The sequence below is a fragment of the Phyllobates terribilis genome, unplaced genomic scaffold (assembly GCF_046119375.1).
Source record: "Phyllobates terribilis strain yellow unplaced genomic scaffold, ASM4611937v1 Scaffold_8__6_contigs__length_399053987, whole genome shotgun sequence".
NCBI lineage: Eukaryota > Metazoa > Chordata > Amphibia > Anura > Dendrobatidae > Phyllobates > Phyllobates terribilis.
In genome coordinates this window covers 80,726,224-80,744,927 of record NW_027362768.1, presented here as the reverse complement: position 1 = coordinate 80,744,927, position 18,704 = coordinate 80,726,224, and the positions used below count along the sequence as shown (strand labels likewise).

The 18,704-nt window shown below is 48.7% G+C and overlaps 1 protein-coding gene across 2 annotated transcripts in view; it reads left to right on the top strand.

Moving 5' to 3' along the window:
• The window catches only part of CDC14A (cell division cycle 14A), a 111,851-nt gene that overhangs the window by 65,821 nt on the left and 27,326 nt on the right, over window positions 1-18,704 (top strand). For both annotated transcript variants that reach the window (XM_073643038.1, XM_073643037.1), the window contains exon 9: window positions 12,501-12,731. In XM_073643038.1, coding sequence (XP_073499139.1) covers window positions 12,501-12,731 — 231 coding nt within the window. The remainder of the gene's footprint in view (window positions 1-12,500; window positions 12,732-18,704) is intronic.

Below are 18,704 nucleotides of genomic sequence, written 5' to 3'. Positions count from 1 at the left end.
TATAATTGACACTATAATTGATACCATTTTCTTGTGTAATCTATGGCAAATTTGTTGGGTTATGTGTGGCCTCACCCTTGTCTGTGGCCATATTTTCGAAAATTGTCAGGAGCTGCGGTGAAAGTTTAACAAGTTGCAAATTATGGAGTACGTACAGCATAGACCATAATTTTCAATTTTTGGACTCCAGAAATCTGGGGTAGTAACATTGTTAAATCCACCTCAAACGCTGTACAAAGCTCTCCCTTCACTCGACCATGGGCTTCTACAACTGTTTCCATTCATTGACTGCAATCATATGCAGTATCTTACAATAATCAGTAATTGAAACATAGAACCTTGCTTTAGGCTATGTGCACACGTAGCGATTTGTGGAATTTTTTCGCCGCAGAAATGCAGCGAAAATGCTTGCTAATCGGTCTGCCACCTATTGCAATGGTAATCCTAATGTGCTGTGCACATGATGCAGAAATTTCCACTCAGGATTACCATTGCGGATAAATCCACAGCATGTCAATTGTGCCGCATTTCCACCACAAATTTGCGCCCATTGACTTTCATTGAACCGCAGCAAATCCGCAGGTATAATATTTATACCTGCAGATTTGCTCCGTTTCAATTAAAACCAATGGGCAGTGAAACGCTGCAGAAACGCGCTGCGGGGTGGTACCCAGGTCAGCAGAGGAGCAGTACTACTCCCCTCATCCGACCGCCGCTCCCGCTCCTCAGCCGACCCGGGAGCCACTGGCAGTAAAAAATTTTTAAAAAAAGTAAAAATATAAAATAAAAAACGTTATTCTCACCTGTCCGGCGATGTCGTACTCCCGGCAGCAGGCGGTACACTGCCATGAGCGCACTTGTTCCCAGCAGTGTACTGCGCTGCCAGCACCTGCGTTCATGTGAGCTGTCAGCTGAAGATCAGATGAGAGCTCACGTGACCTCACCGTGGGAACACTCTCAAGAATGTTCTCACCAGTACTGGTTATGAGCTCACCGGGGCTAATCATCTTATCTTCAGCTGATGAACCCCAGTGACCTCACTCCTGCAGCAGCAATGTATACTGACAGCAGTGATTTTTCACTCCTCTCAGTATACATTGCTGTCTTCTACAGCAGTGACATCAGTGATTGCTGATATCACTGCTGTAGAAGTGACAAGAATTGCCGAGGGACAATCGTGATGGAATCGCGGACTACATCGTGACGGCGGACAGGTAAGGGATATGGTTGCTTTTTATTTTACGTTTTTTTCAGGAGACGAGGGATTCGGGGACTGAGAGCGCAATAAAAAATTTTTTTAAAGCCCTGTGTTTTTTATTTCATTAAAATTCTTTATTCTGGCTGTGTATTTATTGAAAAGGGGCAATGTAACGGGTCTAAGAGGCGGAACCTCTGAGCTACAATACAAGGGGGCGGTCCTTGTAAGGGAGCGGGTGGCGACCAGGGAAGACGGGCAGGAAGTCACAGCAGGTGACCGGGACAGTCTCTGAGTGAACGGGCTGGAGGTCACGGCAAGTGACCGGGGCAGTCTCTGGATGAACGGGCAGATGGTCACGGCAAGTGACCGGGGCAGTCTCTGAATGAACGGGCAGATGGTCACGGCCAGTGACCGGGGCAGACTCTGGGTAAAGGGTTGGTACGACCTGTGGCGGCTGATGATAGACGTGAGCTCCCAGGTGAGCAAGGCGAGAGTCTCTGGATGAACGGGTGGTCACAGCATGTGACGGCGGAGCCTCCAGGAAGACCAACAGACAGGCGGCAGATGAGCGCTCCCAGGTGAGCGGGCAGAAGTCTCTGGACAGGCGGGTGGTCACAGCACGTGACGGCAGAGCCTCCAGGTAGGCTAGCAGACAGGCAGCAGATGAGCGCTCCCAGGTGAGCGGGCAGGAGTCACTGGACAGGCGGGTGGTCACAGCACGTGACGGCGGAGCCTCCAGGTAGGCTAGCAGGCAGGTAGCAGATGTGCGCTCCCAGGTGAGCGGGCAAGCTGGTCCATAGACAGACTGACAGGAGTTGGAAGGCAGACCGTCGGACCTCAGGCAAGCAGGCAGGTGGCTGAAGTGCGCTCCCAGGTGAGCGGACAGGCTGGTCCTTAGACAGACTGACAGGAGTAGTAAGGCAGACCGTCGGACCTCAGACTAGCAGGCAGGTAGCAGATAATCAGGCAGGAATAAGACAGCAAGCTGGCAGGAATCTGGCAGGTAACTGGCAACGGGACCTGAGGGCTGAAGCAGAGTAGTGAACAGTGCAACAACATTGCTCGGGCACCTCCATTTTGGAGGAGGTGCCTTATATATGGTGAAGTCCTCCGGCCATGGCCGGGGACTCCTTAGGACGGCGCGCGCGGCCCCTTTAAGAGGGAGGGAGAGCGCGCGCGCGCGCGCCCTAAGCACAGTGGCCGGGAAGGAGCGCGCGCTGCCAGCAGAGCGGGAGGAGGACACCGGGCACGGAGCAGAGAGGTGAGGGGAACAGCGTCCCTGCCTAGCAGAGGGCAAGGACGCCGGCGCTACAGTACCCCCCCCTTTAGGCCCCCCCTTTTTTAGGCCAGACAGAAATTTAGCTAGGATAAGAGGGGCATGGATGTTCTCCCGGGGCTCCTACGTTCTCTCCTCAGGACCAAACCCCTTCCAATCTACTAGAAAAAAGGTCTTTCCTCTTACCCTTTTGGTGGCAAGAATGTTCTCTACCTCAAACTCGTCCTCAGCAGAAACCGGAGCAGGAGGCGTACCTGTAGACTTGGAAAAAGAGTTAAGTACCACAGGTTTGAGGAGAGATACATGGAAGGAGTTAGGGATCCGTAAGTTGGCCGGGAGTTTCAATTTATAGGCCACCGGGTTGATCTGACTGATGACCTCCAGAGGACCGATGAACCGAGGCCCTAACTTGTAAGAAGGTATCTTGAGTCGGACATATTTAGATGAGAGCCAGACTTTATCTCCAGGACGAAATTGTGGAGGATCCAGGCGTTTTTTGTCAGCGTGTCTTTTCATCCGTTCGGACGACTGAAGGAGTGCGGATCGGGTACTCTCCCAAATGGAGGAAAATTTGCTAACGAGAGATTCCGCAGCTGGGTTGTCCACAGAGGTGGAGACAGGAAAAGGAATCCGAGGATGCTGACCGAAGACTACAAAAAACGGGGATTTGGAGGAGGATTCGCTCTCGTGATTATTATAAGAGAACTCGGCCCATGGTAGGAGATCCACCCAGTCTGAATGATGGGCATTAACGAAGTGCCGGAGGTAACTGGTCAGGTTCTGATTGATCCGCTCCACTTGACCATTGGACTGTGGGTGGTAAGCGGAAGAGAAGTCCAGGGTGACGTCTAGCAGTTTACAAGTGGCTCTCCAGAAACGTGAGGTGAACTGTACCCCACGATCCGACACGATGTGGAGGGGCAGGCCATGAAGACGGAAGATGTGGCGGATAAAGTCTTTAGCCAGCTCGGGTGCAGACGGGAGGGCTGGCAGGGGAATAAAGTGAGCCATCTTGGAAAAGCGATCAGCGACCACCCAAATGACCGTACAACCGGCGGAGACGGGGAGATCAGTTATGAAGTCCATAGCAATATGCTGCCAGGGGGCAGCAGGCACAGGAAGCGGAAGGAGGCGACCGGCTGGCAGGTGTCTCGGGACTTTGTTGCGGGCGCAGGACACACAGGCAGAAACAAAGTCTATTACGTCCTTGTGCAGGGTAGGCCACCAGTAGTGCCGGGCAATAAGCTGGAGGGTCTTTTTCTGACCGGCGTGGCCAGCTAGTTTAGACGAATGGCCCCAGTGTAGGATCTTCTTCCGATCAGGTACTGAAACAAACGTCTTACCGGGAGGGAGACGATTTAGACTCACGGGAGCCACCTGCATTACTCTGGCGGGATCGATGATATGTTTAGGTTCTTCCTCGAGATCGGACACCAGAAAGGATCGGGACAAGGCGTCTGCTTTGACGTTTTTGTCAGCCGGGCGAAAATGAAGAACAAAATCAAAGCGAGCAAAAAACAAGGACCACCGGGCTTGGCGCGGGTTAAGTCTCTGGGCATGCTGGAGGTAAGCCAAGTTCTTGTGGTCAGTGTAAATTATTACCGGGTGAAGAGCCCCCTCGAGTAGGTAACGCCACTCCTCCAACGCCAGCTTGATGGCCAATAACTCTCGGTCTCCTATGGAATAGTTGCGCTCAGAAGAGGAGAAGAGTTTGGAGAAGAAGTCACAAGTTACCATTCTCCCGGAAGATGATTTTTGAGTAAGTACCGCTCCGGCTCCAGAGGAGGAGGCGTCAACTTCCAGGAAGAACTGCTTGTTGCCGTCCGGGCGATGCAGCACCGGGGCGGAAGAGAAGGCCTGTTTTAGGGAAAGAAAGGCCTCCTCTGCTTCGGGCGGCCACTCTTTGGGATTAGTACCCTTACGGGTGAGCGCGGAAATTGGGGCAGTCCGGGAAGAGAAGTGTGGTATGAAGAGGCGGTAGTAGTTAGCGAAGCCCAGGAATCGCTGAATGGCCTTCAACCCCTCCGGTCGAGGCCATTTCTCGATGGCAGACAGTTTCTCTGGATCCATTCGTAGGCCGGTCTGAGAAATAATGTAGCCCAAAAACGGAAGCGAGGTCTGCTCAAAGAGGCACTTCTCATATTTAGCGAAGAGGTGATTCTGCCTGAGCCTGAGCAGGACCTGACGAACGTCCCTCCGGTGAGTCTGGAGATCCGGAGAGAAGACCAAGATGTCGTCCAGGTACACCACTACGCAGGAGTAGAGAAGGTCCCGGAAGATGTCATTGACCAACTCTTGAAAGACGGCAGGAGCGTTACAGAGACCAAAGGGCATTACCAGATATTCATAGTGGCCGTCCCGGGTGTTGAATGCCGTCTTCCATTCATCCCCCTGACGGATACGAACCAGGTTGTACGCCCCACGGAGGTCCAGTTTGGTGAAAATTCTAGCCCCCCTCAGACGATCAAATAACTCCGGAATGAGCGGAAGGGGGTACTTATTCTTCACCGTGATCTGGTTAAGGCCTCTATAGTCTATACAGGGACGGAGAGAGCCGTCCTTCTTTTTGACGAAAAAGAAGCCTGCTCCCGCCGGGGAGGTAGATTTCCGGATGAATCCCCTGGCCAGATTCTCCTCAATATATTCGGACATCGACCGGGTCTCAGCAGCGGATAATGGATAAATACGCCCACGGGGAGGAGTAGTACCAGGTAACAGGTCGATAGGGCAGTCGTATGGTCTATGAGGGGGTAGTGTCTCTGCTTCCTTTTTATTAAAGACATCAGCATAAGACCAATAAGGAATCGGAAGTCCAGGTAGATTAGCTGGGGTAGGAGAAGGACGGACGGGATGGACGGGAACCAGACAGGTCTTATGGCAGTCCTGTCCCCAGCGAAGGACTTCTCCGGTCTGCCAGTCAAGCACGGGTGCATGTCTCTGGAGCCAAGGTAGGCCTAGCAAGAGGGCGTGGGAGAGTCCAGGCAGAACATGAAAGGAGATACTCTCAGAATGCAGCATTCCCACCTGCAGAGTAATGGATTCGGTGATGAGTTGGATGGGGCGTGGTAAGAGACCCCCATCCACGGCAGCAACAGACAAGGGTACAGCCAGAGGTTTGGTGGGGATGCGGTATTTCTCTACCAGGGACTGTGAAATAAGATTCCCGGCTGCTCCAGAGTCAAGTTGGGCTAGTTCGAAATAACGGTTCTCCCCGCAGACGATTGAGACTGACAACAGCAGAGATGGAGAGGATTTATTCTTGTCTAGGTCGACCTCTCTGAGCGAACCTAGACACAGGCGTTTCCCGACCTCTCCGGGCAGGTACGGATCCGGTGCTCCTTACTGCCACAGTAGAAGCAGCTCCCCTCGGCACGGCGTAAGTCCTGACGGGTTTTGACCATCTTGGTCTGGTCGACCTGCATAGGCTCAGGAGAGTGTACCTGGGTAGAGACGGAGGGAGTGACGGGTTTCTGAAAAGTAGGAGCTAGACGTGGTAACCTCCTCTCACTGGTGACCTCTTTGGCACGCTCCTGGAACCGTAGGTCAATCCGGGTGGCAAGAGTTATTAGGTCATCGAGAGTGGTAGGGATGTCCCGACCGGCAAGTTCATCCTTAATACGGCCGGACAGACCCTCCCAGAAGACGGATACCAGAACGTCGTTATCCCAGGCCAGCTCCGAGGCAAGGGTACGGAACCGTATGGCATATTGGCCCACGGTGAGACTTCCCTGACGGAGGCGTAGCAGTGATGATGCGGATGAGGTCTTCCGTCCGGGTTCGTCGAAGACTTTCCGGAAAGCCGTGAGAAAAGCAGGCAAGTTGGACACCAGGTGGTCTCCTCTCTCCCATAGAGGATTTAGCCAGGCCAGGGCCTCCCCGGTGAGATGGGACATGATGAATGCAATTTTGGCTCGGTCGGAGTTAAACTGGTGGGACAATAGTTCAAAGTGCAGGGTGCACTGATTTATGAAGCCCCGAGCCTGGGCGGAGTCGCCTCCGAAGCGAGGAGGTGCAGAAAGCCGGGGTCCGGGGTAGGATACCATGGTATTAGTGGGCAGCGGAGCTGCCGGATTGCGAGACATGGCACTGGCGGAGGTTGCTGGTGGAGCAGTCAGAGTGTCCAGGCGAGTATTGACATTCCGCAGGTGACCCAGGATGGACTCCTGTTGGGACCTTTGACGGGACATTTCATGACACAGGTCCGAGAGCGAGGGAGCTTGGGTGCCACCGGGTTCCATGGCCCGAGCAAACTGTAACGGGTCTAAGAGGCGGAACCTCTGAGCTACAATACAAGGGGGCGGTCCTTGTAAGGGAGCGGGTGGCGACCAGGGAAGACGGGCAGGAAGTCACAGCAGGTGACCGGGACAGTCTCTGAGTGAACGGGCTGGAGGTCACGGCAAGTGACCGGGGCAGTCTCTGGATGAACGGGCAGATGGTCACGGCAAGTGACCGGGGCAGTCTCTGAATGAACGGGCAGATGGTCACGGCAAGTGACCGGGGCAGTCTCTGGGTAAAGGGTTGGTACGACCTGTGGCGGCTGATGATAGACGTGAGCTCCCAGGTGAGCAGGCGAGAGTCTCTGGATGAACGGGTGGTCACAGCATGTGACGGCGGAGCCTCCAGGAAGACCAACAGACAGGCGGCAGATGAGCGCTCCCAGGTGAGCGGGCAGAAGTCTCTGGACAGGCGGGTGGTCACAGCACGTGACGGCAGAGCCTCCAGGTAGGCTAGCAGACAGGCAGCAGATGAGCGCTCCCAGGTGAGCGGGCAGGAGTCACTGGACAGGCAGGTGGTCACAGCACGTGACGGCGGAGCCTCCAGGTAGGCTAGCAGGCAGGTAGCAGATGTGTGCTCCCAGGTGAGCAGGCAAGCTGGTCCATAGACAGACTGACAGGAGTTGGAAGGCAGACCGTCGGACCTCAGGCAAGCAGGCAGGTGGCTGAAGTGCGCTCCCAGGTGAGCGGACAGGCTGGTCCTTAGACAGACTGACAGGAGTAGTAAGGCAGACCGTCGGACCTCAGACTAGCAGGCAGGTAGCAGATAATCAGGCAGGAATAAGACAGCAAGCTGGCAGGAATCTGGCAGGTATCTGTCAGGTAACTGGCAACGAGACCTGAGGGCTGAAGCAAAGTAGTGAACAGTGCAACAACATTGCTCGGGCACCTCCATTTTGGAGGAGGTGCCTTATATATGGTGAAGTCCTCCGGCCATTGGCCGGGGTCTCCTTAGGACGGCGCGCGCGGCCCCTTTAAGAGGGAGGGAGAGCGCGCGCGCGCGCCCTAAGCACAGTGGCCGGGAAGGAGCGCGCGCTGCCAGCAGAGCGGGAGGAGGACGCCGGGCACGGAGCAGAGAGGTGAGGGGAACAGCGTCCCTGCCTAGCAGAGGGCAGGGACGCCGGCGCTACAGGCAACCTCTTTACTACGTGGTTAGTAATGGGGGCGTCTTATAGACGCCCTCCATTACTAACCTGGGCTTCACGTCAGGTGCCAATACAAGGCTGATGTGAACCCCAACCCCATTACCCCACTTGCCACCACTACAGGGCAGTAGGAAGAGCGGAGGCTAAGCTCCAGATTTGGAACATCTTATGGACAACAAACAGCTGTGAGCTGATATTAATAGCCAGGGAACATTGTTGGCTAATGGCCCCTTCCCCGCCTACTAATATCAGCCCCCAGCGGTCGGCTTTCCCTTTGCTGGTTATAAAAATGGCGCGGGAGCCATTTTTTTTTTTTAATTTTAGGCTCTGTGCCCACGATCCGGACGTAGCAGCGCTTTGGACGCATATTTTTACATTCTATTGAACACAGGTAAATCCACATGTGTTCACTGAACCATGTGGATTTACCACATTCAATACTTTCTAGTGGTCAAATTTCTGTTGCGAAGACTAGCGACTCCGCAAGAGGATTTGACATGCTGCAGTCCTGAAAGAAGAGCCACATGTCAGTGTCCACTGGTGATTCGCAGCCTTTGATGCACGCACAGTGAACATGGTATTTCTAGAAATCCCATCCTCTATCCTGTAACATCTGGACGCTGCGGGTTTGACGCTGTATAAACACGCAGCGTCAAACCTGCAGCGGCTTTTGATCGTGGCGATGTACCCAAACTCACCTGCAGCATGTCAATTTCTGTAGCGGACACGCTAGTCTCCGCTGCAGACTTTGACTGATTGAAGTGTCATTGCGGTGGATTCACATGTACCGACAACAAAAGTGCGGCATTAGAACACCATCAAAAATTCGCTGCGTCCAAAGCTCTGTTAAGTGCTGATCGGGGGGGATGTAGTGGCTAACGAAACCAGCTGTGAGCTGTTAATAATAGCCAGGGACCCAGTTTTCATAATGGCACCTTCATAGGCTAAAAATAACAGCTCACAGCTGCCCCAGAAATTACATGAATGGAAATGCTATTGACATTGGGCGAATGTGATTAGCTGACACCTAGCTCTTTTGTTTGGTGATGACAAGGTGTCAATCAGACCCTTTCATCACCAAACCTAATTAAAGTAAATTAAAGAGTTAAATAAACACCCAGACACAGAGTAAACGCTTTATTTGAAATATAACAGACACATTCTTTAATCGTTTAAATTACCCAATATACTCACCCCAGTTCTGACGGTAATCCAAAGGTTTAAGCAATGTCCCACCAAATAACTTTATTTAGCTCCAAAAAGCATTGATTGATGTACAAAAACGCTTAAAAAACACATTAAAAACGCGGCAAAACCGCATGGTTTTTCTGCAGTGTATTTCCTGCCAAGGAGATGCAGAAACGCTGCGGAAATTTCTGCTTCAAATCCTGAACGTGAGCACAACACCTTATACCAATTTAAAGAGAATCTGTCAGATCCAGAGACTCTTTTCCTGCAGCTATAGGGTTAATCTGGAGGTAAATAGTATATGTTAATTCAGCTCCTTACCAGATAAGGATCAAGCCATCTACCCCTGTTCTGACCAGGCACATTTTCGTGTTTTTTCGTACATGCCGTTTAAAGAACTGTAAAAATGTTTCTCATTAAAATATTCAATACATTTTTGCATTTGTGATACATTGGGTTTTATTTTTATCATCTTAATAATCTCTTTTTGTTGTCTTATTCGGCAATATTGTTGGGAAAATAAAGGAAACGCATGTCTGTTTTTCACATTTAAAAAAAAAAAATAAATAATACATTTTCTATGGCCACAAAGGATCATTAAAATTGTTTTACAAGTTTATTCCCCCTTTCTGAAACAATTATTTTTATATATTGAGTAGTGCCAACCTCATTTTTATACACTGCTCAAAAAAATAAAGGGAACACTTAAACAACAGAACATAACTCCAAGTAAATCAAACTTCTGTGAAATCAAACTGTCCACTTAGGAAGCAACACTGATAGACAATCAATTTCACATGCTGTTGTGCAAATGGAATAGACAATAGATGGAAATTATTGGCAATTATCAAGAAACACTCAATAAAGGAGTGGTTCTGCAGGTGGGGACTACAGACCACATCTCAGTACCAATGCTTTCTGGCTGATGTTTTGGTCATTTTTGAATGTTGGTTGTGCTTTCACACTCGGGGTAGCATGAGACGGACTCTACAACCCACAGAAGTTGCTCAGGTAGTGCAGCTCATCCAGGATGGCACATCAATGCAAGCTGTGGCAAGAAGGTTTGCTGTGTCTGTCAGCATAGTGTCCAGAGGCTGGAGGCGCTACCAGTAGACAGGACAGTACACCAGGAGACGTGGAGGGGGCCATAGGAGGGCAACAACCCAGCAGCAGGACCGCTACCTCCGTCTTTGTGCCAGGAGTAACACTGCCAGAGCCCTGCAAAATGACCACCTGCAGGCCACAAATGTGCATGTGTCTGCACAAACGGTTATAAACCGACTCCATGAGGGTGGTATGAGGGCCCGACGTCCACAGATGGGGGTTGTGCTCACAGCCCAACACCGTGCAGGACGCTTGGCATTTGCCACAGAACACCAGGATTGGCAAAGTCGCCACTGGCGCCCTGTGCTCTTCACAGATGAAAGCAGGTTCACACTGAGCACATGTGACAGACGTGACAGAGTCTGGAGACGGCGTGGAGAGTGATCTGCTGCCTGCAACATCCTTCAGCATGACCGGTTTGGCAGTGGGTCAGTAATGGTGTGGGGTGGCATTTCTTTGGAGGGCCGCACAGCTCTCCATGTGCTCGCCAGAGGAAGCCTGACTGCCATTAGGTATCGAGATGAGATCCTCAGAACCCTTGTGAGACCATATGCTGGTGCGGTTGGCCCTGGGTTCCTCCTAATGCAGGACAATGCCAGACCTCATGTGGCTGGAGTGTGTCAGCAGTTCCTGCAAGATGAAGGCATTGAAGCTATGGACTGGCCCGCCCGTTCCCCAGACCTGAATCCGATTGAACACATCTGGGACATCATGTCTCGCTCCATCCTCCAATGTCACGTTGCACCACTGACTGTCCAGGAGTTGGCGGATGCTTTAGTCCAGGTCTGGGAGGAGATCATAGAATCATAGAATCATAGAATGGTAGAGTTGGAAGGGACCTCCTGGGTCATCTGGTCCAACCCCCTGCTCAAAGCAGGATTCACTAAATCATCTCAGACAGATGTCTGTCCAGCCTCTGTTTGAAGACGTCCATTGAAGGGGAACTCACCACCTCTCGTGGCAGCCTGTTCCACTCATTAATCACCCTAACTGTCAAAAAGTTTTTTCTAATATCTAATCTGTGTCTCCTCCCATTTAGTTTCATCCCATTGCTTCTAGTCTTTCCTTGTGCAAATGAGAATAAAGATGATCCTTCTACAATGTGACAGCCCTTGACATATTTGTAGACAGCTACACAGGAGACCATCCGCATCCTCATCAGGAGCATGCCCAGGCATTGTAGGGAGGTCATACAGGCACGTGGAGGCCACACAAAATACTGAGCCTCATTTTGACTTGTTTTAAGGACATTACATCAAAGTTGAATCAGCCTGTAGTGTGTTTCCACTTTAATTTTGGGGGTGACTCCAAATCCAGGCCTCTATTGGTTAATAAATGATTTCCATTGATGATTTTTGTGTGATTTTGTTGTCAGCACATTCAACTTTGTACAGAACAAAGTATTCAATGAGAATATTTCATTCATTCAGATCTAGGATGTGTTATTTGAGTGTTCCCTTTATTTTTTTGAGCAGTGTATATTGGAGCACTTTTTCAATGGGTGTGGGGCTAGTGACAATGATTTGGATTGGCAATGGCTTTTTTTATTTTTTAGTACTTTTTCTTTCATTTATTTACACATCTATTTTTCATTTATTTCTCATTATGTGCCCCGAATAAGGTCATAAAAGACCTAAGGACATTTCCATATTTGAATACTTTTTTTTATCTGATTTCCCCTGTAACTGGGGCTGATATATTAGACACCGTTACAGTGGGAAACAGAAAAAAATTGCATATTCGTTATTTTTATCTGCATATTTTCCACATCTCATTCAAATCTTTTGGGAAAATCCTCAAATAAAATGCATATATAAGGCAAGAGAATTAACGTGTTGCAGATTTCAATATCGCACCACAGGTCAGTTTTTGCATAGCAAAAAAAAAAAACAAGCACAGTTGGCATGAGTTTTCTATAGATCCATCCACTTTTCTGGAACTGTAAGACGCTGCACACAAATATACGCAGCAGAAAAAATGCACCGGATACTAATTGTGGGAACTTAGTGTTACGGGTATACTAGGCAGTATTGGTGTGCAGCCATTCTACGTATTATATTTGTAGTGTATCATAGCTTATTCCCTTTTAAGATTAGAATTAAACATTTTAATTCTTTTCCACTTATGTTAGTGATTGAACTGCAAAGGGAACAGTGATTGGACATGTTTAAATCCCCAATGCCAGATACCTGTTTCCTCAACATCTGTCATCGCAGGGCCGTCAGAAGAGCTTGTTGGCTGAACCCCTCTAATATAGCATTGTACATATAGGAAACAGATAAAGAAACTTAATTCCCATTGTTCTCATTTTCCAGGTTACCCCCTCCATGCTCCAGAAGCTTACTTTCCATATTTCCGAAAGCACAACATCACCGCCATTATCCGGCTCAACAAGAAGATTTATGATGCCAAGCGATTTATAGATGCTGGGTTTGATCACTACGACCTGTTTTTTGTAGATGGGAGCACTCCTGGGGACGGCATAGTGCGGAGATTCCTGAACCTCTGTGAAAATACAGATGGAGCAATAGCTGTTCACTGCAAAGGTAATAGAACGTACTGAGTGATATATTATCTGTGTTTCCTCACTTATTTATATGAAAGCACTTCACGTTACATCTCAAAATCCTCCTAAGCTGTCTCTTTGGGTATGTAGTTCATAGGAAGATAAATAAAATCATACCTTGATATCTGTTATCCGATGCCTTATTGTTACGCAAGGTGTGGGAAAGACTTAGTGCAACACAGAGGGAAGAGGGAAAGGGAGCCCAGACACTAGGTAAAGGGGGGAGTGGAGACCTCCTAGTCTGGTCTAGTGTCACCTTGTCTCAACTACCATCCCTATATTGGATCTTCACCAATTGGCGCACGCGTGCCTCGCCCTGACTTTCCCTGGCGTATGGCTAAGGCTAGGGAAGGGAGGAGATGAGCACTAGTCGATCTCCACTAAACGCTATAGACAACAAGGGTAGACAAACGGGGGAATTGCTTAGCTTTAGACGACTCCAGACAAATACTCACACGGCCTCAAGCTCCAGAGAGGACGAAGTACTGATTTTACTAAAGTCTCACAAGTAGTAATGAATATCGCCAGCACCTCCCTCTTATACACAGCAGGTATTTATACACCCAGGCTAGGGAGCTAATTAGCCAGAGGGAGGTAGCCGCTGGGTCCTAGAGACAGTCAGCCTCTAAGAAGATGTCTGTAATGCCAAACGTAGAGATCTCCTGCAACCAACTGCAGGGCGACTGTCTGTCAGCTCTGACTCACCCGTGACACTTATTCCTGAGTAATCCACTTTTTTCTTAAAATGTAAATGAGCTGTTAAGATCTATGGGCTGGACGTAGATCTGTCCGAGGATCTGTCTCCAGATCTAATTATAAATGAAAGGAGGCTATACCAGTGTGAGACCTGTAGATCAGAAGAGCAGACTGTCAGTCATTACATGTCTCACCTGTTTTTATTTATAATAAGCACAGGGGGAAGATTCTCAAAGAGATTGGGTCCCTCCCATAAATCTTAACAGCTCATTTACATTTTAAGAAAAATGTATATTTCTTTGGAATAAACATCAGCTTCCTATGACCTACATGCCCATATAGATGGCCCAGAAGGGTTGATCCTACAGATGCACTATAAGGGCACTGATTGCTTTTTGCTTTGCATAACTAGAATAAGGTCCTGGCAGTTTCCTTTGTCTTCTGTATTATTTTCATCATTCTTAAAGGGAACCCGTCTCTGGATTTTACTGCCGCAAACCACTAGAATAGCCACATACCATTTTGTCACAACATGTTCCTAGGGGGCGGTACCCATAGGACAATTATCCTTAGGACACGCCCCCAGAGAACCCTGTGAGCCACGCCCTCTTGCAGAGACCATAAAAATGAGCACTAAACATAAAGGCCTATATCTCTGCAACCATATGGCGGATTTAAAAAACAAAACAAAAAGAATACTCGGGAGCAGGAATAAAAGAGGAGCAAAAAGTGTCCACTCTTACCTAGTGACAGATCTTTCTGAGAGGTTACTAGTATATAGAATGTACACTTATTTAGCTTCATTTTCTGTGCATTGATAAGACATTGCGGGTTGCACGACCGGGACCTCCACATGTCTGGAGAATGGGGGTTCTCTTCTCCCCAATCAGTACTCTGGTGGGGAGGAGACCCTATACTGCAGAACTCTCTCCATTGATGACTATCACTCCATTTAGCTGGGGCAATGCAGTGCCTCATTCTCGGAATTGCAGGGGATTTCAGAAATCTTAAAAATCGTGGAAAATGGAAGAAAAAAGTATTTTTTGTAAGCTACAAAATGCTGATATTACAGAGTTTCAGTCATTAAACAGATATTTAGCGCATATTTATTCAATTCATTATACAGTAAATGACCTCTATTTACAGAAAACTGGAAACCCCCATAAAATCTGCTGTTCCGCCTCTGTCCAGTAGGCTGCGCTGTTTCTCCTCTTCCCACTTGTGTAGGCTCCTATTGTATCAGCCGCCTCTGGAGGCCGCTCATGTAAATATTTCTATTTATAAGGCGGTAATTAATGTGCACGTATCATGCTCCTTGGCCCGGAGGCATCTAATTACAGCCATTGGAGAGTAAGCGGCTGTGATTTTCCCGACCCTCTGGGGAATGGGCGCAGGGTCATTTCCTCTCTTTGTTATATGATAAGCAATAGATTCTGGTAATTAAGGGAAGCAAAGTAGGGTTTCTTCTTTATCAAACACATTACATATTTTATTTAATGCCCTACTATTTCAGCATTCACATTAGATATTAGGTCTTTTTTAGTCTTCTGCTACACTAACTTGCAAGATTAAAAGGGGTTATAAGCTTCAGGGCATGTTCACACTCCGCATTTTTGCAGCATTTTTTTCTGAAGAAGCTGCTTTTTAAAGTACCTGCAAAATGAGATTTCAGAAAGTGTTTTTAAAATCTGCAGCATGTCAATTCTTTTAGTATTTTTGCTGCGTTTTTGACGTGTTTTTTTTTTCACCCATAGAAAGCAATGAGAGTGCAAAATTCTGCAAAATAAAACAGCAAACAGGTTTTCCTACGTTTTTGCTGCGTTTTTGGTGAATAAAAATGATTTATATTAAGCATATGCTCTAGACAAATCACACATGTAATCTACATCAAATAAATGCATCAAATAGCAGCAAAAATGCAGCAAACAGTTTTGCACGCCAAAATAGCAGGTTTTGCCTGCAGAAAAAAGCGCTGCTTGTAAACATAGCCTTATACAGTCACCGTAACAATATGGTCTGTAGGGGACAAATAACAGGCTTTTACAGGTCATCCCCTTACACCATAAGGCCAGTTTCACATGTCCGTATATTTCCGGTACCGGAAAAACTGGTACCGGAGATATCGGTGTCTTGTGTGTGTTACACGTGTGGCAACCGTGTGCCACATCAGGATCACACGTACTGGTGACTGGGAATCAGCGCTACAGTTAGCGATGTTCCCAAGTGCCAGGTGCTGAACACTGCCCTCATCATGGTTCCTGCTGGCGCTGCGATCAGCACCAGCAGGGAAAATGATGAGGGTAGTAGTAGTCTGCTCCCGCAGTGTCCCTGTGTAAAAATAAGAATAAAATAATAAATTCCTTATACTCACCTGTCTGGAGATGTCCCCCGCTGTAATCCATGCGACCGATCAGCGGAGGAGCAGGGGAGAATGAGCCGCTCCAGCGAGCGGGCCTCGGAGCTGCTCTGAGCTCAGGAGTGGTGTCCTGTCACTCACTGCTCACTGAGCTCAGTTCCGGAGCAGCTCATTCTCCCCGTCTCCTCAGCGGTCAGAGGATTACCGCGGGGGACACTTAGGAGAGGTGAGTATAAGGATTTTATTATTTTATTCTTATTTTTACACAGAGATACTGCGGGAGCAGACACTAGTACCCTCATCACTGTCCCTACTGGTGCTGATCGCAGCGCCGGCAGGGAACCATGATGAGGGCAGCTTTCAGCACCCGGCGCTTGGGAAAAGCGCTTACTGTAGCGCTGATTCTCAGGCGCTGGTACGTGTCACACGGATGTCATCTGTGTGGGACGTTTTGTGGACCGTGCATCCGCATAAGAACGGACTTGTCAGCGTGTGCAGCACACGGACGCACGGTCCATGGAAACACACTGACATGTGCACAGACCCATTCATTTGAATGGGTCTGCATTTGTCACTGTCTCCAGTACGTGTGGAAACTGTCACCACTCGTACCAGAAACACAGACATGTGAAAGAGCCCTAAGAAATATTTCACAGGAAGATTGCTGCAGAACTATTTGGGGTCCCGGTTTTGCAGCTGTAATATAAATGCCTAACTGTGTCTGTATTATGTCCTACTGAAATAGAGCGGTCTGGTGAAAAGAAGTTATCACATATCCACAAGATAGGTTAGATCAGTGGGGTCAGGGTCTGACCACTGGATTCCCAAAATGATCCACAGAGCTTGTAACTTTTATTCCGATTAGTATAGCACAGTTGTGTGCATGTTCTGCCATCATTCATTCTCTATGGGACTGCCTCACGCTGAGCTTTTTCCATAGGCAATGAAATTAGTTGGGGTCGAGCATGCAAACTGCCTGTCCCTCCACCATTCTAGTAATAGGCGGGGGGTTCTAGACATCAGACTCTCACCAATCAATAAGTTATTACTAATGGATAGGTGATAACTTCTTTTTACGGGATAACTCCTTTAAAGGAACACAAAGCTCTGCAATATAATCCATTTTATATTTTTATTATAGTAATCATGCTATTTATTTTATGGCCTGCACTTTTACAATCAGAAAACATTATTGGGGGGCTTTATTTATGTTGTTCCACTCTATTCTTCCACTGTAACTGTAGTTGCACAGAAATACAAGTTGCATGGGAAATCTCCAAATTGTCACTGTTCGCATTTGGCTGGGTGGCGTCAGCTTTGGAGTTGATAGAAAAGTAATAACTTTGACTCCAGCTTTAAAAAATATACAGTATATAGTATATTTTATGAATATCATGTTAATTCATTAACTTTCATAAGAATTTAAAAAAGTGAATATTTATGTTCTATCAAACTAAGGCCACTATTAATAAAAGAAAAAAAAAATAACAAGGATGTTCCAGTGGTCATAAAAATTCAGTTTCTACCCCTTTTGCGTTCTCTCTGGACATTTATACTTAGATTTTTTGGACCATAAGACACACTGGACCATAAAATGCACCTACGTTTCAGAGGAGGAAAATAGAAAATAAATTGAAGCAAAAAAAAAGGGGTCATGATGCACTGTTATGGAGGAGGGGGTCTGCTGCTGACACTGTTATAGGGGTAATGTCCCCCAATTCTGTACTAATATCCCCATCCTGGTATATATATGCCCCCATCCTGGTATATATGGCCCCCCTTCCTGTTATACGTGGACCCTATCCCCATCCTGGTATGCATGGCACCCCCATCCTGGTATGCATGGCACCCCCTTCCCCATCCTGATATGCAATGCAACCCTCATCCCCATCCTGGTATGCATGGCACCCCCATCCTGGTATGCATGGCACCCCTCATCCCCATCCTGTTGTGCATGGCACCCCTCATCGCCATCCTGGTATGTATGGCCCCCTCATCCCAAATCCTGGTATGCATGGCACCCCTCACCCCCATCCTGGTATGCATAGCACCCCCATTCCCATCCTGGTATGCATGGCACACCCATCCCCATCCTGGTATGCATGGCACCTTCATCCCCATCCTGGTATGCATGGCACCCCCATCCTGGTATGCATGGCACCCCCATCCCCATCCTGGTATGCATGGCCCCCTCATCCCCAATCCTGGTATGTATGGCACCCCTCATCCTCATCCTGGTATGCATGGCACCCCCATCCCCATCCAGGTATGCATGGCACCCATCATCCCCATCCTGGTATGTATGGCACCCCTCATCCCCATCCTGGTATACATGGCACCCTTCATCCCCATCCTGGTATGTATGGCACCCCCATGCCCATCCTGGTATGTATGGCCCCCTCATCCCCAATCCTGGTATGCATGGCACCCCTCATCCCCATCCTGGTATGTATGGCACCCCTATCCTGGTATGTATGGCCCACTCATCCCCATCCTGGTATGTATGGCCCCCTCATCCCCAATCCTGGTATGCATGGCACCCATCATCCCCATCCTGGTATGCATGGCACCCCTCATTCCCATCCTGGTATGTATGGCACCCCCATCCCCATCCTGGTATGTATGGCCCCCTCATCCCCAATCCTGGTATGCATGGTACCCCTCATCCCCATCCTGGTATGCATGGCACCCCTCATCCCTATCCTGGTATGCATAGCACCCCCATCCCTATCCTGGTATGCATGGCACCCCTCATCTCCATCCTGGTATGCATGGCACCCCAATCCCCCATCCTGGTATGCATGGCACCCCAATCCCCCATCCTGGTATGCATGGCACCCCTCATCCCCATCCTGGTATGCATGGCACCCCCATCCCCATCCTGGTATGCATGGCACACCC